Raw genomic sequence first — 26,620 nt, 5'->3', positions numbered from 1 at the left:
CCGAAGTACGATGATATGTCACAGTATGCAAATCTGTCAACCAATGTTACTGCCCCTGATGACGCCCTACTTGTGCCCAGAGCCGTGTAGAGAGACGGCTCTGCTTGTGCCACTCATAAATACGAAACCATGCGAGTCTAGAACGAGAGAGAACATTGGCGCCGTTCTGGATGTTTTCCATACATATCGTCTCATCGCATTTAGCGCGTTATTCGGTGTTCTAGTTAGTTATTATTGATAATTCTTAGTTACTGTAGAGATTGTGTTTTTTAGCACATCTCCAAACAGCTGCTGATCAGTGCCATGAACAGCTAGTAGAACGTAAGGATTTAGGGCCACTGCAGCAAACCCTGGATGACCGGTGAGGCAGTGAACGACCCCAACCTGTCACACTGGTACGATCTCCCTGTTATACTTCTGTGTCAGACAGGCAGCATGCTAAAAGCTTGGTTGTGATGCTGGTAATGCTAGAGAACGGCTAGTGTAAGTTAACTAGCTTAGGCTACAAAGGCTGGGTTAGCTTTTTTTCTGCATTAACTTTTAACAGACCTCAGCCTCCAGCCTACTGCACATGTTCTTAACAAGTGAGATGTGTACAGTGCTCTCAAGAGCGCCTGTATAGAAGGAAATGGTACCTAATGGCCTAATAGAAGTATGTTTTTCATGGCTCGATGTCAAACTGAATGAAACCCAGACAGAGTTCAAAGAAATCCACTTTATTCATTCAGAATTCAGGGCATCTAAGAAATCAGGACTCGGGTTATATTGAATACGGACCTGCTGAACAGATAATTAGAAGCGAGCTGTCACAGGTTTAGGGAATGTTCTACCGTTCAGCGCCTCTGCCGCTCGCTGTCAATCATTTTCTGGCACTACGTTAACTCTTTGGGGGCTTGAGGCTCAAGACGCAGTGCCTGATCAGAAACACCTTCCCTTGTTGAAGATGGAGACGGTAGTGGAGAAAAATCATCAGCCTCGTAAGACTCTCAGCTACAAAAGTCCCGTTTGATTCTGTCCCTCTCCATATTTTCTGGTCGCTAACGTACGCTAGCTCTAAAACACAGCAGCCCAGCCCACCCGGCTTCCCTCTCAGCCCCACCTCCAAACCCGAACATCACTGCAGTGCCCCTTGTGCTCTGATCTACAAATGAAGTCTGTTTACATTAATAAAGAAACGACATTAGGCAAACTTGCATAAACTTAAGTGGGTCCTCTGCACACTTTGTGTCATTGAACAAATACCAACAGCACTAATGAGACCAACACAAGTTTGTTTTATACCAAAATCCATGCGGCACAGAAGCAGAGTCATGTTGTGGTGGTGACGTGCCCACCTTCTACTCTTGGGGCGTTATGGAGTGTGTTTCAATGAGTCGAGATCCTGATTTTAATACAGTTTTTAATGGAGTGTTATTTGTGATCTTCTGAGAACAGACAAAACCTCAGAGAGGTTCGTAGCTTCTGCAGCCTCTTCTGAATGACTTTTGAATGAAACGTCCTCTAGATAGAGCGGCCTGAGAAATACTGTACATACAAGCCTTCTCTCATACGTCCTGGTAACTGATGTCCGTGATGATGGAGAGAACACTTACACTCTACAGTTAGAGCAGAATTTCTTTGAGAGAGCCGTGTATGTGCTGAGATTACTAACTGAATGCACCTTCCTGAGAAACCATATACATGCAGTCATCAGACAACAGTACACTAGAGTTAAGGGAGCAGATGTTGATGTTGTGAAGCAATTTAAGCTCAGCAGATGGAAAACTGTCATCAAGATCTGGAAGGAGAGAGAAAACAGTCAGCACTGCAGCAAAGATAGATTTTGTTTGTTCCTTTAAGAAAATGAGTGAAAATCTGTTGCATGTAGGAACTGAGCTAAATATGGGAAACTTTATTTCCTGAAACGACCAGCTGTTGCAAACTTTGACGGCCAGTTCTGTAAACCGGTATGTATTTGATCATTTTCACCAACGCCATTACTCACAGTTAAGGAAAACAAACAAACAAACAACAGCGAATGTCGCTTATACTGTGTGTCTGCAACATAATCTGAGTTACTGAGGGAAAATAGCATCCGTATAGATTTCCGGTGTGTACGTACAGTCATATGCAAAAGTTTGGGGCCTCTTGGTCAAATGACATGTTTTGTTGATTTTCTAAATAAAAGGTTAAAACATCTACAAACCTCTACAGAGACAAACCTCTGCACATTTTAATGCAAAAGTAAAGGAAAACAAAAACATAAACTTTGGGCTGTGAATAACTTACAACTAGGGCTGGATGATAAACCGATAACGATAATTATCGCGATATAACTTTCTTCAATAGAGCGATAAGAAACGTTCGATAATTTTCAATATAATACACCATTCTCACACTTCCACGTTCTAGCGAAAGCCCTGGTGGCGTTTTCTACTGCAAGGAAAACAACACTACTCTGCTGTCGCCAGGAGAGGGCGCACTTTCGAGTTTTTCGACATGATTAGAGAGGGAGGGGCGAGGAGTAAAATTAGTCTTTAGCAACAGCTGAAACGCGGAGTTATACAGTCCCTGTTTGAGTGGAGCGACTGGCGATCTGCTCTCCTGTGACCGAGCGTGAGTGACGAGGTCAGTGGTGTAACTATACCATCCTACAGCGAACTCACCTCTTTCCTAACATCCTAACCAGCTTTAGCAGCGTTAAATCACGTCTGCTCGTCTCAACTACAGCGCTGTTACAGCGCTCAGTCATATTTAAGTATTAGTGCATTCCCAAGCAACGAAAGTTAAAGACAGAAGTGGTTCATGTAAATTACAGCCCTGATTTACACGAAAGTAAACTGAGGAAGCTGTGAGGCATTGGAGAGCGGGAGAGCGCTATCTTTCCAGGCTAGCTGTTTTAGCAGATGGCTAACTTGAAGCAGCACTCTGTCACTCACACAGCACAGAAAACTGATAATCCTGTAGATCAGACAAGACACAAAAGCACCACTTTCAGTTTAAACGTACCTAAAAGGAGGACTCTGTTTGTCTGGTGTTGATATATTGCGGTTCACCCCTCAAACTACTATGACAGAATAGAGAAATCCAGTCGTCGCTAGCTGGAGTCTGAATACTGTGATATGCTCTGATGTGGTAGGAGTGACAGCAGTAAGGCGGTGTGGTCCATCACTGACGTACTGAGCCAGCTAACGTTTGCTGTTCATACTATGTTGACGTTGTTGAGAAACTCAACAGTTTAGCTCTGTTGTTGGCCACTTGTCTAGTATTTGTAATGGGATAGCCGAGCGTTCGTCACCAGACAGCTAAAATAATCTGTTCTTTCTTAAATTATGACTCTTACAAAAACTGCGGCCGTGCTTTTCCAGCTGATAGAAACAGCCAACCAGAAACTTTCACCCATAGCAGATTTGTGAAATGTTCCACTGTTTGGTGAGTGTTTATAATGATCTGACCATAAAGGATAGTTTAAAACAGCAATTAACCACCCATGAGCAAAAATCAGCCTTCAAACTTGAAAGAATTAATGATTTGACATTTATCGCGATATGTATCGATATCGAACGATATGAATTTTGTTTATCATGATAACGTTTTTGGCCATATCGCCCAGCTCCACTTACAGCACATTTTATTAGTTTCCAATGTGTTAACTTTGAAGAAAAATGTTATATTTATCCTATTTAAATTTGAGCTTCTGATGGTCAAAGCAATCCCAAACACATTCAGTGATGTTGAGCACTGGACTCTGGGGTGGTCAGTCCATTGCTCAGAGAACACCAGGAGCTTCTTTGTTTGATTAGCAAGTATGTATTTGTGTTAAAAAAAAAGTGAGGATATTCAAAGGAGAGTGAGGCGTCCATTCTGTAGTACTGAGTACATTTACAGTGCTGTTTGAAAGTTTGTGAACGCTTTAACGTTATGAATTTCTATATAAATCTGACCTTAAATACACCCAGTCCTCATTTAAGTCATGACAGTAGAGGAAGAGAACCCAATAACACAAATTACACAAACAGTTATATAATTTATTAATTTGTTTAAAAATGTATTTGAATTGAAAACACATTAAATTTCAGTAACTGACCCTCTTGATCTTCAACCAAATGCAGATTGACTTGGAGGAATCTTGGTCCATTTCCACGGTTATGTTGGTAGTCTTGCAGGAACACCGAGCCTTAGGTCCTTCCACAGCATTTCTATTGGATTAAGGTCTGGATTTTCACTCAGCCTTTCCAAAACATTGCATTTCTTCTGCTTCAGTCATTCTTTGCGGACTAGCTTGTGTTTTAGGCCCGAAATGTACTTCACGCAAGGACGCGAACGCAGACGCTTCGAGCTACGCAGATGGGGTTTACCGCGTAGTTTCGCTCAAAAATGTGTCACGACGCATTTCGTAATGAGACGCAAATGCGAGCTGCATTCTCAGTGTTAGAGCAAGGGGGCGCTAAAACAACAGCCAAGCCTGACCAAGCGGTTTTGTACCGCCAGCGTGTTTCTCAACTGCCACAGCAGACGAGCAGCGGAGCCTCACGAAAGACGGCATAAAAATATGATTAATTATCGCATTTCCATTCCAGCAGAAGGTAAAGCTGCTCACTCGCCTCTACTGTCCACGTTTAGCTGCTGAGGCTGCTTGAATAACAGTAGATCCTCTCTGATTTGTACTCTATAGCCCCCTTCAGTACGGAGTGTTTGTACAGAAGGACCGAGCGTTTGCAGTGCGCAGGCCGAGCGTTTCTTTCACTGACATTCTATTTCAAACTCTATGACCCCCTCTTTCAATTGGATTGTGATTGGTTCCTTGGCGCCTCCCCGGTGTCAAAATATGGCCCTGTGAAATCAAATTGTCTTTTAATCACCCTGTATAATGCTAAAAACGTTAGAATTAGCTGCATAGCTACATAACCAAACAGTACTCAACATTGCCCTCTTAACATGTTAGAGCCCCAGGTTAGAAGTCCTTATGAACCCATTTACTACTTTAAAAAAAAATAAAAATTATTTACTTTTATTTGGCTCAACTCAAAAGACCCAATTCACATTTTGCTGGTTGCAGTGTAGTATGACAGTGAAATCTAATGGCTGTGGAAAATGATTACAGTCAGATTAAATAACTGCGATCATCTCAAATAATTGCGATTAAGCAATTACGTAATAACTCTCACAGGCCCCCAGCAGTCAGAGGCCCCTGGTCAGTAACTTTGCTTCTTGCAGTCTTGTTTTTAAGAGTGTAGCTGAATATTTGCTTATAAATCTCTTCAAGGGGGGAGATGACTGGAGACATCAATGACTCGATCGACTTTGTCCTGCTGAACTTTGCTGAGATGAATAAGCTGTGGGTGCGGATGCAGCACCAAGGCCACAGCCGGGACAGGGAGAAGAGGGAGAAGGAGAGGCAGGAGCTGCGTATTCTCGTGGGGACGAACCTGGTTCGCCTCAGCCAGCTGGAGGGCGTTAACGTGGAGAAGTACAAACAGGTGGGTTTCACTTTAGGATGCAGGGATGCGCTGATGTATGGATCTTAAGGTGACGATTCAACTGCATCTTCATAATATAGCAGTAGACCCATCATATCTGAATAGTAAACGAATTATTAAATAAATCCACAGAAAACACAAAGTGAAGTTTTGGGGCTACATGACCCCCCCAGAGGATTTTCAGAGACTCCAAACAGAGAGTTGTGAGGAAAAAAGAAAAACCAGCAAGATGGCTGAACAAGAAAAATTACAATAACGATTGTTTTATCTTAGTTTAATGTCGTTTCAGTGTATTTTGGTCCTTTTCTTCATAACAAGCAGAAAAAGTCGCTAGTAGTGCTAAAAAGTCTTAGTAGCCAAATTTCCCGTTCCACCTTAAATGGTGCAGCAGTAATAATCTGGCACCTCAGACGTCAGAACTGCTGCACCATTTAAGGTGGAACCGGAAAATTCAGACAAGAATCTGGTGAATATCTGACTTCAGCTTCATATCACTGAAGAATTAGTGGTGGGTGATAATAAATAACTGCCCCCCTCTTTGAAGTCATATGATTCTCTAAATGTAACTAAAGCCCAGCAGTGAGGAGATGAACTTTACCCTCCTCTGCTGTCACTGCAGACTGGCAGGGTCGCCTACAGAGCAGTGCTAGTAGCTGTTAATGAAGTAAAGCTCTTTTTTATTTGAGATTTCAACCACTACCCTGAGACTCAGTTCCAAGGGGCAACACTCGAAAACAAGAGGAAGGGGTAAAAAGAAGAAACGGGAACTGAGCCTTTGTTCCTTGAATTAGACAGGCTGTTTTTGTTACTGTGTCTTTAAGACATAAATTGTTTAATGATATATGTAAATGAGCTCTGTTCTCACTGGCTGTCCTGTATTGTACCTCATTCAAAAAGCAGTAAGACCTAAAACACTTCAGTGTGAATGGGTGGGACTAAACTGCTGTAGGCTGAATTGGCAGATGTACGTAAATGTGTTGTGACATCACAAACACTAAACTACAAAAACAGCCCATTTTGAATTCAGTTTAAAGATGTAGTTTTCATGGATTGGGCTACATTTTGAAGCTTTAACATTATTTACATACTACATCAAATTATTTTATTAAAAAAAGAGGAAAATTTGTTTTTTCATGATATGGACCCTTTAATATATTCCATATTCATTGTGCGTTGTGCAGTGGAAATGTAGTGTTTCCTTTGTTGAGGTCTTAAAAAAACAGATTAAAAAGCATTGAATGCTTGGCAGAAGTAGGAATTATTCTTATTGTTAAACCCAGCAGAGCCGTAATATTCCAAACACGCGTGTTTTACTGGCTGTAGGTGTGATTGCAGTGGAAGGCGGTGTCTGCTCTTATGGAAGCCTCTTCAGCTGCGCTCTTTGCATTGTCCTCCACTGTACATCAGAGAACTCTCAAAGGAGAAAGAGCCCACACGAGAGCCCTTAGCGTCCTTTGATGGTCCTGCTAGAGACGCTTTTACGTCTTGATTGAGGTTTTTATATTAGGATGCATGAATTACAGATGCTAATAACCCTGTGAGGCTAAAAATGCTCTTGTTGACTGAACAGCGGTTTATTGTCATTCAGCCCATTTTGCTTTGGACTCCAGGGGACTCCAGTGTGCTCTTGCGGGGGTTTCTGACCTTTACTGAACCGTTCCCGGAGACCTTTCTGTGAGCTGCTCAATAATAGTATTAAACAAATAGCTAAAGGTGAAAGTCACTGTGATCTTGCCAGTGCAACTGTTCAGGAGCTGAACAAGCCCTCAGGCAGGACCGCAGGGCAGCACTGATTAGTGAGTTTTATTCCACACACGCAGTGTCCTCAGCCTGTTCTCTGCTGCAGTTTGTAGAGGTTTTTCAAAACTGCTGCACAATTCAATCTCTGAGATGTAAACAGAGTCTGATGGTCTGATGATTCGTTTTATGGGTGTCTTCTGAGTTTTTATATGTGATGCTTATAGTAAAAAAGCAATAAAACTGACAAAAGAGGTTTTCTTTGGGGACTGTTTTGCCTTAAAATACATTTTAGGCCAAAATATATCTAATAACTATCATAAAACTTAAAAAATGTCTCGGACTTCAGGCTTTTCAGACGTCTGGTTCCGATGACCACCGCTGTGAACAGTGCTAAGTTGGAAAGTTTCTCTAGAGTGGAGCGTTTCACATGAAACCACTCTGAATGATGAGCACATCTTGACCTTTAAATTATGCAGAAAGTTTAAAAAACTGATTTGAAATGACCCTTTTAATGAGTCCTTATGTGAGAATTTAATTGTAATATCTTTAATAATTACTGTAAGTGTAGCCTACATGAACATTTTGAAAACAGTACATGATTGGCAATAGCTAATTAACTTGGACTTCTCTGCCTAAATTAATTCAAATTCATTTAGAAGTCTTGACCCATTTAGCTGTTATGCGAAATTAATGAAAACGCGTTAAAAATTAGGTATATTTTCGCTATGAATCCTGCAGCTGCACAGGTATGAGGGTGGAATGGTGATGCATGTGCATAAGAAGGTGAGACTGTGCATGCAACAGCAGTGACATCTCATTGTAGCAGAAGTACCATTACTCTTAGTCTTGTGTAAAGCTGCTTTAGAGGGGAATTCCACCAATTTTTCAAAATTTCTGCATAGTTCAGTTGCCGAGATATAGAGTCATTCAGAGTGGTCTGATGTGAAATGGATAGTTGTAGAGAAGCTTACCAGCTCAGATGTCTTTACAGTGGTGGTGATAGGAACCAGGGGTCGCCATGACTACAACAAAGATATAGACATTTTATTTACTATCCAAAACCACCAGTGAACATATCCTCTGATTAAATGTAGTGCTGACAGTGGTGAAATAGTGGTAAATCTTAAAAAAATGTTTTGAGTGAGTCTTACACCAGTTCAGTCTCTCTTCATGAAGCCACTGCAGTTCTTTGTGTAATCCAGGTTCAAACTAATACTCTGTGGCATTATGAAGATAATAGATCTCCTTTAAAATCCTTACACACTGTCATTTCTCAGAGTGAGTCAGCTAAATGGATGTAAATGAAAGGGTAAACTACTGCTGTTAAAAGGCTAATAATACAAAACCGGTCATGTTTTGGAGGTTTTTTTTCTTGCATGCATGAATTTCAGCTGAGAACAAAACAGAACCAGAGGGAAATAGTTACTGAAAAGACACTTTAGGCCAAAATCTTGTTGCAAAACTATTGTAAAACAATGAGTGTGTTTACATGCACTCAATAATCTGATCATAATTGGATTTCTGCAGTTATCTGATTATTCAAATGGTCGTATAAACACCATCCATAGAGAAATCTGATAAAGAGGCTGGACTTTATCTCAGTAATCACATTTCTCAGTGCTGTAAACTCTTACTCTGATTTCTTTCGGATTTCTCAGTCTGAGCATGTGTGAAAACAGATGGCGGTACTGGAAATAAGCGAGTAGCGTCACCACGAGACGCAGCAAAACACTTTTGGAACGACGCTGAAACCAAATACAATAGAAGGATTTAAATATTCTTCATCTTCTAGATGATGTTTGTTCATATTTTCAGGTAAAGCGGCGCGACGTATAAAAAAGCCACAGCATGAAGTTTGAGTTTTACGTTATGTTTATGTCGCGTCGTCTTCTGTGAGTTTATTGGCTGGTTGAAAAGCAGAAATCTGATTACTGTCTGAGTCATGTAGACCTGGAGTTTCCCCATTATCTGATTACTCAAGTGCATGTAACCATGTTGATCAGATTACTGACAAAATCTGATTTTCTGCAGTTTTCGGATTATTAAGTCCATATAAATGCACTCACTGTCCCAGTCATCAGGCAGCGTGTTTGTAACCATTTCATGTAGTAACTTTCTGTGAGGGAGCTTTTAGAGACGATTTATCAACTCAGATGTCTGGTTCCCATCACCTCTGCTGTGAACAGATGTGACTGAGTTTCTCTAGAAAAGAGCGTTTCACACCAAACCACTCTGAGTGACTCTGTTTACATCGAAATCATTTATTTATGCAATTTTTAGAAGTTGGTGGAATTTCCCTTTAATTCAGATACAACTGGAATGATTTGTTGCTTGTTTTAAACAAATGAGATGATTGACAACATAAACTGGTTCTCCTCAGATTGTACTGCCTGGAGTTTTGGAGCAGGTGGTGAACTGCAGAGATTCCCTGGCGCAGGAGTACCTCATGGAGTGCATCATACAGGTAAAATGCTGCAGGCTTTTCTACCGTCTCCTTTCACTGCCATCTTTAATTTCCCTCACTGTTCATCTGTAATTGCTGTAGGCTCTTGCCTGCCGTTGTGCGCTCGTGCCGGTCTTTTCAGATTCCGAGGCATAAATAGGAAAAGGGGCTTTTGTGTTGTTCCTAAGTGCCTGTAGGAAAAGGACACGAGGAAGTGATTGCGCTGCAGTGTAGTTGTGCTCATTTTCTCTGTAGGTCTTCCCAGATGAGTTTCACCTTCAGACGCTGAACCCATTCCTGCGCGCCTGTGCCGAGCTGCACCAGAACGTCAACGTGAAGAACATCATCATCGCCCTGATTGACAGGTGCCCTTCACAAACACGCACACCTTCTCCAGTCGCTCTTATTATAGCATCAGAGTAATTTACTAATTACTATTAATGACGGTTAATTGAGTAATTAGTTATTAACAGTGGACCAAAATGGACAAAAACAAGCCGTGTAGAACGTTTCAGAGATTCCAGAATATTATAGATAAAGATAAACAAGCCTTTAAAACTCTAAGGGAAGCAAACACTGAGAGACCTGTAGAAGTTAAAATATGCATAATCATGCAAATGATAAATTTTACAATGTCAATTAAATCGAAGTGCATCGAACATGAAGTATATTTTTGTTATGAATGCTCATTCATACTATTACTTTTATAGTCGTGTTCAGCCGCTTTGCATTGGAATTCCACCAGTTTCTTCAAAATTTTGGAAAAATTCACTGCATTCAAATTCAAGCATTCAAAGTGGTTTGATGGGAAGTCGTTCACTGTCTATCGTTCACAACTCATTACTTGGTGGAACTTCATGGAGAAAGTAATAAATTAATAAGCTGCACAGTAGAGCTGCTACAATATGAAAATAATTCGGTTACTGATACTGTGATGACTATAGAAAGCAATAAAATAAGATTAAAACGAGGGCTTGGAAACAGAGGGGCAAAAATGACATTTTAGTCAAAAATAGTGATATAAAGTCATGTGCAAATGTTTGGTGTCCCTAGTTAAATTCTGTTTTGTTGATTTTTCCAGGTAAATATTAGTTAACACATCCTCAACAGCAGTGGTCACCAACCGTCCTCCTGGACATCTACTTTCCTGCTGTCGTTTCAGCATTTATATTAACACGCTGCACCCCTTTACCTAACACTTATATCTTATCCAGCCAATCAGGGACTTCTCAAGTTAATTAGCTGGAACGGCTGTGGCCGATTGTGGTTGGAACTAGACTTTGCAGGAAGGTGGATCTCCAGGACCGGAGTTGGTGACCACTGCTTTACAGAGAGCTAATGCACAGTCATTGTTTATTTACTAAATTTAACATATTAGAAAAAATAAAACATGTAATGTGTCCTGTGCAAAAATTCAGCATTTTTAATATTTTATTTTATAGTTTTGTATTTTAACAATATGTTAAACTCAACTTCAAATTGTCTAGAATTTGCATAAAAATGTCGTATTTTGTTCCTGTAGAGGATGCGTTAGATTATTTTCACTTTGAAAATCAACAACACGTAATTTGAGCAGAGGTGTTCAAACTTTTGCATGACTATAAATTAAATCAAAGCCCTTTGATTTAATCTGTCAAATGCCAACAGCATTTATACAGTTTCAGTGTTGAGGATGAATGTCGATAAACAAACTGGCCAAAAGCGTGTCTGAAATTTGTTTTTGCTTTTCTGTGAAATGTATGAAGTGTCACTGATAAAGCCTGCAGTGCACATAAACACACTTCCTGGCTGTTTCAGACAGGCTTTTATTGTGTTTTATCTAAGGAAGACTTATCGTTTCTCTCTGGGTTTTCTAGGTTGGCCTTGTTTGCCCACAGAGAAGATGGGCCTGGAATCCCTGCTGAAATCAAACTATTTGACATTTTCTCACAGCAGGTTGCTACGGTTATTCAGGTGCGTTTAAAGCTCTTACCTCTCAGCCTCTGCATGGGGAACTAGGGAAGTAGGACGTTTAAAGACAGCATGGTTTGGCTATTTCACCATAAGCTGGAGGGTGTTCACTCGCAGTTCACTTTCAGGAACTGTGGGATTTTGAGTTTTAATTTGAGAAACTTTGTGCTTTTGAAATTGTGCAGTCCTGCATCTGTTGAGAATTTCTTCTCTTTCGTTATCTTTCTTGGTTCTCTGAACATCTTTTAATCTTGTTCAGAAAAGATGTGAAATTACGATGTGTATGTTATTGTTACACTGCAAAAAATGGTCTTGTCAAGTGAAATGATCTTACATCTAGTCGAAATATCTAATATTATCCATTTTGAGATGATTGTGCACTTATAATAAGATTATCTAGTTTATTTTTTATACATTTTTTACTTGTTTTAGATAATTTTATTAAGATCTCACTATACTGGCAGGTGTTTTGCTGTTTTTGAGCACGTTTCTTACAACAAGCACAATTATCTGCCAATATAGTGATATTAAAAATGACCTAAATCAAGTAAATAATGTCTAGAAATAAGATAAATAATCTTAAATTATGCTTACAACAATCACAACAGGAGGAATGTTAATTTTTGCGGAGTACTTTGCTAAATTTTTGGATTTTTCTAATTATGCTGTGGATGTCAGTACATCTGTAAGTAATAGAACATAGAACAGCTGCATGTTTCATAAAACCAGTTTAGATCCAATTCTAGAGAGTCTATAACCAACAGCAGCCGTTATACAGCAATTGTAGAAAATGTACCAAGTAGCTGATTGGATGACAGCCCATTCCTAATTATGCAGCTACATTTTCACCAGTTGTTCCTTTAACTTTGTGCTCATGTTTTTTTAATACTTCTACTTTGTTCTACTTCTGGTGCATTTTGTGTGTTTTAACTTGGAATGTTAATAATAATGTTTGTATTAAAATATATTATTCAAATATTACAATATTTTCACCGTATCACTCAGTTATAATGCATTCTGTTCTTGTTTGCTCCTGCAGTCCCGTCAGGACATGCCTTCGGAGGACGTAGTCTCATTGCAGGTGTCTCTCATTAACCTGGCCATGAAGTGTTACCCTGAGCGTGTGGACTATGTGGATAAGGTTCTGGAGAGCACTGTGGAGATCTTCAACAAGCTCAACCTGGAGCAGTGAGTAGCACCATCTTATCCTCCACCTCCCTGGAGTGCCGGGTGTTAGAGGATGTGTAACTTATTTTCACGTGGAAAATCAACAAAACATGGAATTTAGCGGAGGGCCTGTAGGCCTGTCCTTTCAAAGGAAATGATGCCTGTTCAGTGATTATCTTTTTGATAAAAATACACCACTAATGAAAATTTGCTTTTATTGCACATGTAATCAATAGATATATGAAGCTATATTCATCATATGTAATCAAATAATTCAGATTATTTACAATTCTTTCATTTAACCCCTTTAAAATCCCAGACTTATTACAAACTCTACTATTCTCGGATTATAGAAGTGTGTAATAAAACTTTGGGACCTGGTCATTTAAGGAGTTAACAGTCTTTGTTAGACGAAGTGTGAACTTATCCTGCATTTCCAAAAAAAAACAAAAAAAACCCCGTGACAGGAGTGCATCTAGTCCTGATGGGTCTAGTTAAACTATCCATACAACAGGGTCTTTATTGTAGAGATGGTTCACCATGCGCTCATTGTCTTCAGTGGGGTGTTCATAGAGGACAGGTTTGGCTCTGATATCTCTGTATTGATGTGTGGACGCCGGCACAATCAACCCATTTCATAATCCACTTCTGATCTTGGCTCTCTTGTTCAATAGGCTTCACTCTTGGCTTAAAGGACCGTTTTGCAGAATAGTCTAATTTCTGTAGTTTTCTCATTACCCTAAACATAGTCAGTTGGCCAATATGTCTGGTGTCTACTGGACCTATGAGGCTAATATAACTAATAATAACAAGCTTTATTTATAGAGCGTTTTTCAGGTCGCAGCTTCATAGACAAGTGATAAAGTTTGATAACAGCAATAAAAGAAATTAAAATGAAATAAATGAAAGGGTATTCAATAAAATAAACAATATAGATGACATGAAGAAAGGTAGAATTTTTTTTATTAAAATGTATTAAACAGATATGCTTGTAGATGTTTCTTAAAAGTGTGCAGCAATCTTAACTGCCTGTTAAAAAGTGGATTTGAGAGGGTGTTTACTGAAGGTGTCTCGCCACAGTTTGGAACGTTCAGTAAAGTAACGCAGGAGCTTTAAGATCATTTCAAAAACAAATAAAGAAACATTGAAATCTGTCCTAAAAGCCTGAGGCAGCCAGTGCAGCTCTTTTGGGATTATATGAGCTCACTTTTTGTTTTCATTACGATTCGTGCTGCTGCATTTTGGCTGAAAGGTTGTTTTTACATTAAAACTGCAATTTTTGAATGGCAAGAGCAAGAGCATGTAGATGAGAGAGATGAGAGTGACCAATCGGAGGCAACCGAACATCCAAGTGTTTTGACATCACAGCAACACATTACTGGCAGTCTGTCACATTACGTCCAACATTCAGGCTAGAAAAGGTTGGTATTCTTTCCAGAATAACAGGCCTGGACCTTAATTTATAGAAAATAATCTTAATTTAATTCAGTCACAATGCTGGTTGGAGAAGATGGTTTTTCCCGATCGTTCGGCGCTAGTATGAGCTGTAAAGCACCTATTGATTTGGTGGCAGCCAAGTGAAAAGAGTACAGTAAGTTTCTCTAGGAGAGAAAAAAAGCTGAACTCGAGCAGGTTTTGTACTCTAGACTAATCATTCAGAATGTCTGGGTCACCCAAAATCTGTACCTCTGCTCGTCTCACAGCTCCTGCGTAATGTTTTGGGAAAGGGAAACTCAAATTTATTTATTTATTTATTTATTTATTTTTGGTGAAGTTATCCAGCTAACTGAGAAATTCTGCTTCATAAACAGCCCCCCCACCCCACCCAAGGGCCCACTCCGCTTGGTATTTTGTTGCATCTTTCTTGTCTGCTTCTCCAGCGTTTAGTCATACAGGACAAGGGTCGTTTCATTCAGCCAGAAGAGCTTCTGACAATAGTTCTGTCATCACTCATAATTATCCTGACAGGCCTAAAGAGCCGTTACTGCTGCTCTGAGGGTTATTTCAGACAGTTCAACACAAAAGACGCTACTTGTTTGAAAATGTTTTGTCTGTTAGTCTCAATGTGTTTTAGCCCTTTCAGGTCACAGGAGCACAAAATATTAAAAATGTTTGAATTATAATGTGTGAAAAAACTGATGCAGACGCTGAGTGAAGTGGGTGAAACGAGCTCTACACGTGACTCTGTCCACTCACTACAGACATTATCCAGCTTTTAGATGCTGATGTGTTAAAGGAGCTTCTGCTGCTGGACGTGCGTCCAGGCGGTGCTTTTGTGGCCGTTTGAGTGAACAAACTGCAAGCTCAGTTTCATTGTGTTGGCCTTTGCTCCGTCATTGTTCGTGTTGTAGTGCTGTAGTTCGGTCTCGAGATCGTTAATTTATTGTGTCTCTGTCTCGGGGTAACGGGGGGGTAGGGGGGATTGTTCTCGAGACCAGCTGAGCGCGATGCAATGCATCTGTCTGCTGTTTCTCTACATGTTTAAATAAAATCTTTTGGTTGAGGATTTAATTGATGTTTTCATGGCTGCTCAACTGGGTTTTATTAGTTTGTTGATATTAATAAATTGCAGCCAGGTTCTGCATCTAATGGGGAGTTCCACCAATTTTTCTAAATTTCTGAAAAATTCAATACTTCAGAGGTAAACAAAATGATTCGGAGTGGTTTGATGTGAAATGGTTGATTGTAGAGACGCTCCAGACTGTAGAGACCAGTTCAGATTGCTTTACTGTGGTGGTGATGGGAACCAGGGCCCAATCCCATTTCACACCTCGCCCCCTACCACTCAGCCCTACCCCCTGTTTTGCGCGTTCTTGTCTAGTGGTAGGGTGTCCCGATTCTTGTTGAGATAGAGGGGTGGGGTGAAGTGTTGGGGCTACATGACCCTCCAAACGGAGGATTTTCAGAGACTCCAAACAGAGAGCTATGAGAGAAAAAGGAAAACCGGCAAGATAGCTGAACAAGAGACCAAAGAAACCCACAAATGTGAGAATTTTCTCTGTTAAAATCAAAATAACCATCGTATTGTCTTAGTTTAATGTCGTTTCAGTGTATTATGACCCTTTTATTTATAACAATCATAAAAAAAATCACTAATAGCATGCTAATGTCCCAGTAGCTGGCTAGCTAATTTTCCCGTTCCACCTTAAATAGTCCAGCAGTTCTGACGGCTGAAGTGCCAGAATGTAACTTCTGCTCCATTTTAAGTGGAACGGGAAAATTCGAGCATGAAGCTGGTGAATATCTTCAGCTTCATATCACTGAAGAATTAAGGGTTAGTGATAATAAATAATTGCCCCCCTCTTGAAGATCATATGATGCCCTAAATGTAACTAAAGCCCAGCAGTGAGGAGTTGAACTTTACCCTCCTCTGCTGTCACTGCAGACTGGCAGGGTCGCCTACAGAGCAGCGCTAGTAGCTGTTAATGAAGTGATGCTCTTTTTATTTGAGGGTCTCATTTTAGCGGGAAGATTTCAACCACTACCCTGTAACTCAGTTCCGAGGGGCAACAGTCGAAAACAAGGGGTAAAAAGAAGAAATGGGCCCAGGCGTCACAATGTCTACAACACAAATACAGCCATTTTATTCACTAAAACCACCAGTGAACCTACACAAGTTACTATATGGAATATTGATAATGGTAAAACAGTGTGAAATTTAAAAAATATATATATAATTTTTTGGGGACCATTTTACGGTCTAACATACTGTATTACCCCTCCACCATAAATATGTATAAAAATTACGCTGTAGACCAAAACTACCCTAAAACAGCGTCAGCAGGTAGTGCATTTTCCCGTTTCATGGAATAACTTTCTGTGTAGCATTTAGAGGCTTTAAACTCTTCAGACGTCTGGTTCCTATCACCACCACTGTGAACAATTCTGCCTCAGTAAGTTTCTCTAGAACAGAGCATTTCACACCAAACCACTCTGAACCACTCTGTTTACATGTTAATGATTTATTTATGCATACATTTTAAAAAGTCAGTGGACTTGCCCTTAAGAGACAGGAACTGCTGCCCTGCCTCTGTAACAGAGCTGGACAGCGAGCCAAAAATGTATCAATACCGACGTTGAGAATCTCTCAGCAACCTGAACTCTCTGTCGATATGTTTGGTTTTCCTGCTGTGTGCTTTTGTTAGCTGTCTTCTAAAGAATGTGCCCAGTTATCACATCCAGTCACAAGCGTCTGCCTCATCCAGCCTTCATTATTCTTTCAGAACAGGAGAAATGTGCCAGGCAGGGAACAGTATGAGTGCTGATGCTGAAGCCCGAGCAGGCGAGAATCACAAATACCATAATGACAATAATAGTATAGTTCAGGGGTCGCAACCCAAACGTCTTGGCTATAAATATGTCTCAGTGTGTGTCAGTTTCTCGCTGCAGATTAAACGTATCAGGAAACCAGCTGGATTGATTATAAACACTAATCAGTCCATTCATCTCCAAATTATCGATGTTCATCTTAAATCTCTCTCTTTGCCGTTTTGTTAGCTACTAGCTAGGCGAGATTATTGTCTGTGTTGCTATGGTGACCAGCAGTCTGCGCTGATCTTCAGGGTTAAAGGGTGAATTAGCAGTTCTACATTAACTCCAGAGTTTAAGACCATTTATTGTTAAACTGTGTTGAACGATCAGCAGAGCTTTATTTTACTGTAAAGGAGGATTATTTTATTATTACCTACAAATCTGATTCTGCTGTGGAGCCACAACAGGACAGTAAAAGAGCCACGTGTTGCCGAACTCTGATATAACATAACATATATGACATAATAAAAAGCCCTTATCATGTAAAACGGAGTGTTTCTCATTTGTTTTCGAAACACTATGTAAACATTGCTAAAACGGTCTGGGTATGAAAGCTAAGTTGTTTTTGTGGCATCATAACCAATAAACATCCACCTGTTCTACATACAGCATTTTAGCTACGCTCATTCAGGCTGAAGTTATGAGGAGTGTTTCAGTCTAACTCTAAACGGAGGTTACTTAGACACAGTCATTAGTATGCAAAAGTTTGTGCACCCCTGGTCAAATGACTTGTTTTTTGTTGACTTGCTAACTGGAAAAGTAAACATCCTGCATTTTAAGGCACAGATGCTGTTTATTTGCTGAATGTAACATATTGGAAAAAAATAAAACATGCAAAATTGTATGTTATTAAAAATTTAGAAATTGCACTCAGAGGAATTTGACCTCCGTGTTTAGACCAGTGAAACACCTACACACTGTAGTTAATGCACACACTAGGGGGCAGTGAGCACACTTGCCCAGGGTGGTGGGCAGCCCTATCCACGGCACCCGGGGAGCAGTTGGGGGTTAGGTGCCTTGCATAAGGGCACTTCAGTCACGTTCTGTCAGCTCTGGGGATCAAACCAGTGACTTAACCATCACAAGGCTGGTTCCCTGACCTCCAGCCCATGACTTCCCCCCTCCCGTTGTCCCTTATTATTTCCCAATATGTTAAACTCAGCAAATAAATAGAAATTGTGCACTAAAATTTGAAGAAAAATCTCTCTGTACGTGATGTGTGTATTTATTCTTACTCAGAAAACATAATTTGATCAGGGGTGTTCAAACTTTTGCATGAATCGATACAAGTAATGATTTTGTGGGCTTCATGGGTTGAATAAGATATTAAACATAACGAGTGTTAAACACTAACTACGATTTCAAATCAACATTCCTGGTTCATCACAAAATACGCTTCATTTTCATTCCTCAAACCGCTTTGGAGCCTTGATTCCTGGCTCGGTCTAACGCAGACATACAGTTATTCACATTTACCGTATGCCGCCGATCGCCAGGCTAACCGTGAGTTCCACTCGGCCAACTTTGTCTTTTTCCACCTTGAAAATGTTACTGATCGAAAGCCCTTTCCTCTTTCTTGTCAAGCTCGCTCTGGGAGTTTTTTCACCTAATATGTCAACAAGTAGATTATTCGAAGCTAAGAAAATTAGCATGTAAAAAGTCTTTGCCATAATTGTAGAGGAAGAACACCTCTTAGCACCCACCCCCGCCGCCCCCACCACCCCAGCCGCCCCCACCACCCCAGCCAGTCTCGGAGAAAAGCAGCTCAGTCTTGCTTGGCTTTGATTAGAGGGAGCGAGGTTCACTCCCCTGCTTTTGCAGATGAGCTGTAGGTCATCTCAGATTTGAAAAGCTTTTTTTTTTCCTTTTCGAGACTTTCCTTTTAAAAAGCCACTGCGCCGCACAAAACACAGAACTGTGTTCCTTTTGATTCAGCTATCAGCCATTTTGTTAGCACTTTGCTTTTTAAAGTCCAGGAGAGAACGGAGGCTTGGAGGTGTGTGGATAAGTAGAGCTAAATGACCGGGTAGAGATGCCCTTTGACAGCCTTTTTTTTCCCTACCCCAAAGTACTTTTATTATGAGGTGCTTTGATGCTTATGCGTAAAATGTATGGTTTCTGAATGTTTCTTCTTTTTTCTTCGTTTTGTAGCCGAGATGTAAATGCCTGATTATGCACTGTAAACAGTTGTTGTCAAGCTGTCTCTAAGTGACGGCAATTTCAGAGCGGCAGCGACAACCTCGACGCTGGGTTTTTAAAACACTGCAGATCGCTGCCCTCTCAGATTCAGGAATGGTGCTCGAGAGCCAGTTTAAGTAAACATAAGTGCGTTATTTGAAAACTGTCGCAACAAAAGCGCAGTAAAGCTAAAATACTGCCAAATAATATTCACTGAAAAAATAATTGTATTTCTTCTGGAATGGAGATGTTAATAGTGAGTCTGTGCTGCAGTAACAGCCTCTACTCTTCTGGGAGGCTTCTAGATGTTGAACATTGCTGTGAGGATTTGATTGAGCATTAGTGAGGTCAGGTACTGATGTTGGATGGTCAGTTCTGGACCACTAACTCATCCCAAAAGTATTGGATGGAGCTCCATCACTCCAGAGAACACAGTTCCACTGCTCCACAGCCCAATGCTGGGGGGCTTTATACCCCTCTAGCCCACACTGGGCATTGAGCATGGTGACCTCAGGATCATGTGTGGGTGATCCAGAGTGTCTCATTCTATTGGTCAAAGCGTAATATGTAACTGCATGTACTTTTCAATCCATGAATAAAGTATCTATTTTAAAACAAAGTCTCGGGCATTAGGCAGCGCCTTCATAACTATCTGAGGAAGCTTTGTGTCACTAAACTCTTTATTTCTGATATCATCACCACTGTTACAGCTGTCTGACCTCGTAAGTTTCTCTAGAACAGAGTTTTTCACCACTCACAACATTAACTAGACTTTGTTTAAAGCTGCTGAATTCACTGATTCAGCTCACTAACGCAGAGAGAGAGAGAAAGAGAGAAAAAGAGTGCAAGCATTTATTTTTTATAACTTATCTAACTTATTAAATTCTTGTTTTATTAATTATGTCTCACTGTTCACTTTGGTTCCTGTGCCTTGTTGAGTTTTATGGACGTTGTAAAGACGCCTGAAAACATTAAAATGTTCCTGTTTGTTGCATATTGTTTTTGTCTGCCCATAATTGTGCCCATCAGCAGTGATGTCACAAATACATTGTTTACATGTGTCTGTGATTTTAATCCTTATCTTTTTCTGCAGCATTGCGACCAGCAGCGCCGTCTCTAAGGAGCTGACCAGGCTATTGAAAATTCCTGTGGACACCTACAATAACATCCTGACTGTGCTGCAGCTCAAGCATTTCCCACCGCTCTTCGAGTATTTCGATTACGAGTCACGCAAGAGCATGAGCTGCTACGTCCTCAGCAACACCCTGGACTACAACACCACAATTGTGGCGCAGGAGCAGGTATAGATCATTTATAATGCTCTCACCTCTCATTCACACAGCCTTAGCTTGGTTATTTGTTTGATTATTTTTTTTGTTTGTTTTCAGCCACTTTTACTTTCTCATAAGCTTAGATAATATAGGGATTTGTTTTTTTAAACAAATAATTATTTTTATTATTATTATTATTATTATTGTTTATCTACCAGTGAAGACTAGCACATACTTGCTCTGAGACATGTGAAGCACTTGGCCTCTCACAGTTATTACATAATTATCTGTTTGTAATTACTTGAGCTAATCACAGTTATTTGCGCTGACTGCAGTTGTTTTTAGTTGTTGTTTTTCAGATGTTTACATCACAGAAGACCTTTTTAACTCTGTGGAACCACCGGTGGTTCCAAAACGCACTTCGTCATATTCTTTACTTCATAACTTTCATATTTCATAAGCTACATTCAAAAGGTGGGGGTCATATGAGAGCTGTAGCTGTCTTCTTTCCAGTCTAATAGACGGTAATGTAATTTTAAAACTTTATCAAAAAGAAGTTGAACTCAAAAAGGGTTTTTTTTCTATTGAAAGTCGACCCATTTTTCCACAAATCTGAGCTGTAAACTGGATCTCAGATGGCGTCTCTTCAGTGATCTGCTCTGTAAAAATTATTTTTTATAAAACAATTAAGAGCGTCTGAGATTTTTGGCTTTCAGCAGTAAATTGTAAGCATATAGCAATGTGTGTGATCATAAAACAGATTTCTGTTAATTTGAGGGGAGCTTTTACAAAAAAAGAAATCATTTATTTCATGCAGTTACTGAATAATTTGCCTTACAGTTTGGGCATTTTAATTCAGATGGAAAAACTGAAATATACCCACGAGCATAAGAGGTTAGTCGGATGCCTTTTCATCCTTTGGGTTGAGGCTGAAACACGTCATATAAAGACATACACCTCAGCGGACGAATGTACAGCAGACGAACGCACAGCAGGAGTTCTAACTTCTGACTTGGTGCTCTAACGCCTGTAGAGGGCAGCATTGTGTAATGTTTGTTTATTTGATGTTGAACACCTCTAGAGGGCAGCATTGTGTAATGTTTGTTTATTTGATGTTGAACACCTCTAGAGGGCAGCATTGTGTAATGTTTGTTTATTTGATGTTTCTTAGTAACACCTTTAGAGGGCGATGGTGAGTATTGTTTGTTTGAGCTTGAGCCAGGTCTGTTGTCAGCTGGGTATCGACAGCTTGGAAGCAAAATAGTTAATTGGCCAACTTGGACACTTTAGACTTTTATTTTAATAGTTGCATGCGAAGAACAAAAAAAAAAAAGATTTTTTTAAAAGACGTTTTTAATCACAATTATTATCTAGAAAGAGAGGCAGGACATCCTACTCGTCCAGAGACAGAGGCCAGTTATTCTGCCTTGGAGTCATGGCCTCTCAGTCTCTGGATGATGGGGCCAGTGCTTAGACGGTTGCACCGCTCTGGAGCCCAAACCTTTAACGTGAAAGAGATGAAAGAACTAATTTTGATGTTGAGTTAACGAAAAGATATTCGGCTCAAAGAAAGGGCTTTTCACCTGACACTAACGTATCGTAATACACAGGCATGAGAAGTTGGTGCTGCCAGCAGACGATTCAGTAGCACCACGGAGGGGAACGTTTGAAAGCATGTTTCTCAAAAATAGCCAAGGGAAATGATTAGGTTGCTGCCCTTGAGTAACAGAGGATGCTTTGAATGAGCTCGAGCTCCCACTGCAGCAGTACATGGTGACGACTCGGGGGGCTTCAACTACAAGGTTTTACTCCTCCGTGAATGATGATGCAAGCATGTCAGTTTGTCGGGCTGTTGCTGAGCACAGAGACATATAGAGAGTAGTTTGTGTCATAACCACAGGAATGTGTCTGCCTTCTCAATGAAGCCTTTAACGGAGCGTCCTTGGCGGCGCGTTCAGTTTTAGGTGCTCGTTTAGGCTCATTTCATAATGGCAAGACAGGCTGTGTTCACAAGGACATCGTAATATCAGTGAAAAACACGTGTCTTGCTGTTGATTTCATTGAAAACAGATTATTAACAGACACTGAACACCAGTGCATGACTGTGTGTGAAAATTGTGCTCCATTTTAAACTTTTGTCACAGCATATTATGACGTACTCATGTGTCAGTCAATAGAAGGTGGTTTGAGTCAGTGTTTCAACTAAATGGAGGAGAAACTCATCTACAGCTGTACAGTCCAACTCTGAACTGAGTTACAAGGGGTAGTGGTTGAAATCTTGCCCCACGAAATGGGACCCTCAAATAAAAAAAAAACAAAAAACAAAATTAACAGCTAAAAAAAAAAATTAACAGCTACTAGCGCTGCTCTGTAGGCGGCCCTGTCAGTCTGCAGTGATAGCAGAAGTTCAGCTCCTCACTGCTGGGCTTTAGTTACAATTAGGCCATCATATGCCTTCAAAGAGGGGGGCAATTATTTATTATCACCCACCCCTAATTCTTTAGTGATATGAAGCTGAAGTCAGATATTCACCAGATTCTTGTTCGAATTTTCCCGTTCCACCTTAAATGGAGCAGCAGTTACATTCTGGCACTTCAGCCGTCAGAACTGCTGGACTATTTAAGGTGGAACGGGAAAGTTATCTAGCTAGCTACTGAGACGTTAGGATGCTATTAGCGATTTTTATGCTTGTTATGAAGAAAAGGACCAAAATACACTGAAACAACATTAAACTAAGATAATACAGTGGTTATTGTAGTTTTTTAACAGAGAAAATTCTCACATTTGTGGGTTTCTTTGGTCTCTTGTTCAGCCATTTTGCCGTTTTTTCTTTTTTTCTCAAACTCTCTGTTTGGAGTCTCTGGGCCTAAATCTATAGAAGGTCAGAACTGGTTTGATTAATCTTGCGCACCATATATTTAGTGAACGCAAGATCACATTTTATACTCACTTGATCACAAACATGAACACGAAAGACTGTCACCCTTTAAAGCCTTCGCTGAATTGTTGGTCTGTATATTTTCTCCCGGACTTTTGGATGCAGTGTAACATCATCTGTGAAAGAAAAATGCATTGAAGTGTATTTTTGAAAAGTGTATATAATATGAAAAGAACATATTCTTATTGTTTACACTGTAAACAAACTGTAATACATACTAAATGTATTATATTTGGAACAATGTATGACAACTTCAGTTTGCTGTTTGTGTTTTTAAAGTAACACATTTTAAATTATACGTCAGTTTGCTGCAAGGAAATATATATATATATTTTTTTCCCCGATTTTCTCCCCAATTTAGTCGTAGCCAATTCCACCCCGCTAGTTAGGACTCCCCCAATCACACAATGCTATGAACGCTAGGAGGGTGAAGGCTAACACAGGCTTCCTCCGAGACCTGTGAAGCCAGCCACCGCTTTCTTTTCGAGCTGCCGCTCACGCAACGTCACTGGACAGCTGAACGCGCTCGGAGGAAAGCGCCAACCACCAGATCTGTTACGTCAGCTAACAGACGCCTGCGCTGACTAGCATCGCGCTGAGTGAGTGATGGGGGGAGAAGGGGGGGCCATCCTACCCACCCAGAGAGAGCGACGCCAATTGTGCTCTCTCGGACTCCCGGCTACGGATGGCTGTAGCATCTCCAGGGTTCGAACTCGCGATCTCCTGATGATAGGGCCAACGCTTAGACGGTTGCCACTCAGGAGCCGCAAGGAAATAAACTTAATTGTATATAATTGTATGTACGTATGTATCTTAACATACTGACGCAGACTTAAAGAAAGTATATTTAATTATCAACTTTAATGTATTATTTAGAAGCATATTTTAAAGCACTGGCCTTACACATATTTTAGTTGCATTATAACTCAGATTAACTAGCCAGTCTAATATGAGTATCACTACAGCCAGCAGTTTAAAATGTGAGATATGGCAGCAATTAATTAATAACTGCTCAGGTTGACTTCATTACAGCATTTGTTCCCCTTTAGAACAAAAAGAAGACTTGAGTGTTTCAGATCATCAAACTGCTGTTAATAATCAACAAAGATAACCTACATAAACACAATGCTGTTTTAAATGATAATTTCATTTATTGAAGGAAAAATGCTGTTCAGCCCTACCTGGCTCTATGTGAAAAAGTAATTGCCCCCTTAGCTACTAAATTAGCCAGTAACCAAATTCAGTTCACTATTGGGTTAAATTGGGTTATTGACTCTTCCAGGAGGTCACAAAAGAACCCAGACGAACATCTAAAGAACTGCAGGCCTCACTCGTCTCAGTTAAGGTCAGTTAACACGATTCCACAATAAGAAAGACACTGGACAAAAATGGCATCCATAGGAGAGTCGCAAGGCACTCTCCCATGGATGCCTCCTGGAATCACTGCTGACCAAAAAGAACACACAGGCTCGTCTTGCATCTGCCAAAAACATCTAAATGACCCCCAAGACTTTTGGGATAATATTCTGTGAATAATGAGTCGAAGGTGGAACTTTTGGAAGACATGGGTTCCGTTATATCTGGCGTAAAGCTAACAGCACATTGCATAAGAGCATCAAACCAACAGTGAAGCATGGTGGTGGTAGTGTGATGGTTGGGGGCTGCTTTGCTTCTGCAGGACCTGGACAACTTGTTATAATTGATGGAACCATAATTTCTGCTCCTTATCAAGAAATCCTGAAGGCGAATGTCCGCCCGTCAGTTCGTGACCTAAAGCTCAAGTGCAGTTGGGTTATGCAGCAGGACAACGACCTAAAACGCACAAGCAAGTCCACCTCTGAACGGCTCAAAAGAAACAAAGTAAAGGTTTAAGTTCACATTTGTGTTGGTACTCACTGGACATACTTATTTACATTAATGTGCGAATAACTGTTTCAAAAATAATTCAAATTTGTGATTTCTTTGGCTTTCAAATGGAACTTCGTCTATTTAATGTTACTGCATTTTGCTTCCAATAACGCATAGTCATATTTCAGTCCTAGGTATAAAAGCTGTGTGACTTGCTAAGTAGAGAAATGTCAGTAGTGACTCAGATGAGAAGCATTTGGTTTCCCCCAGAACCTCCATTTCTAGGACAGAAGGACATATTGATTTTGCTCCATTGCTATAAAGCAGGAACAGCTGTGGCCTTTTCAAATACCTGCTCCTGCACACAGACTTTCACTCAGCCACCCGTTTAGCGAGGGGCCACATTGAGGACTCCCACTTGAGCGACAGCGAGGAAGAACCATTTAAAGTTGTTTGTTCTAGAAGAAGTCAATCGATATTGAAATTGCTATTTTTTTGTCAGTGTACTCAAAATTAGGGGGGATGAACGTTCATGAATTTAGAACCGAGGTTCTTTTTCATGTGTCTGTGCTCACCGTTGTAGGCCAAGCTGTATCTTGTATTCTGTAGAGTACAAATGTACAATCAGCTCCTCGTTAACAATATAATGGCTTTCATTAGGAATTGAAGGGCGAAAACCAAACCGAAATCAGCAGCTCTGATTCACTGTCTGAGTCTCTTTCTAGATTAATGAGCAGCCTGGCTCTTTTAGAGCTGACCAGAGTTTTGATGTAGTATCACAGTGCTGTATCACAGTGTATCCTCACAGTGCTGTATCGCAGTGTAGTATCACAGTGCTGTATCACAGTGTATCCTCACAGTGCTGTATCACAGTGTATCCTCACAGTGCTGTATCACAGTGTAGTATTACAGTGCTGTATCGCAGTGTAGTATCACAGTGAATAATCACAGTGCTGTATCGCAGTGTATCCTCACAGTGCTGTATCGCAGTGTAGTATCACAGTGCTGTATCGCAGTGTAGTATCACAGTGCTGTATCGCAGTGTAGTATCACAGTGCTGTATCGCAGTGTAGTATCACAGTGCTGTATCGCAGTGTATCCTCACAGTGCTGTATCACAGTGTATCCTCACAGTGCTGTATCACAGTGTAGTATTACAGTGCTGTATCGCAGTGTAGTATCACAGTGCTGTATCGCAGTGTATCCTCACAGTGCTGTATCGCAGTGTATCCTCAGTGCTGTATCGCAGTGTATCCTCACAGTGCTGTATCGCAGTGTATCCTCACAGTGCTGTATCGCAGTGTATCCTCACAGTG

The 26,620-nt window shown here is 40.5% G+C and overlaps 1 protein-coding gene across 1 annotated transcript in view; it reads left to right on the top strand.

Annotated features, from left to right (window-relative positions):
• Window positions 1–26,620, top strand: part of vps35 (VPS35 retromer complex component) — a 58,323-nt gene that overhangs the window by 8,548 nt on the left and 23,155 nt on the right. The window contains exons 6-11 of the mRNA XM_036584454.1: window positions 5,246–5,459; window positions 9,580–9,663; window positions 9,898–10,007; window positions 11,499–11,595; window positions 12,632–12,780; window positions 20,342–20,549. Coding sequence (XP_036440347.1) covers window positions 5,246–5,459; window positions 9,580–9,663; window positions 9,898–10,007; window positions 11,499–11,595; window positions 12,632–12,780; window positions 20,342–20,549 — 862 coding nt within the window. The remainder of the gene's footprint in view (window positions 1–5,245; window positions 5,460–9,579; window positions 9,664–9,897; window positions 10,008–11,498; window positions 11,596–12,631; window positions 12,781–20,341; window positions 20,550–26,620) is intronic.

The sequence above is a fragment of the Colossoma macropomum genome, unplaced genomic scaffold, assembly GCF_904425465.1.
Source record: "Colossoma macropomum unplaced genomic scaffold, Colossoma_macropomum, whole genome shotgun sequence".
Taxonomy (NCBI): domain Eukaryota; kingdom Metazoa; phylum Chordata; class Actinopteri; order Characiformes; family Serrasalmidae; genus Colossoma; species Colossoma macropomum.
The sequence above is the reverse complement of the archived record's forward strand: the minus strand, read 5'-3'. Positions and strand labels throughout refer to the sequence as shown.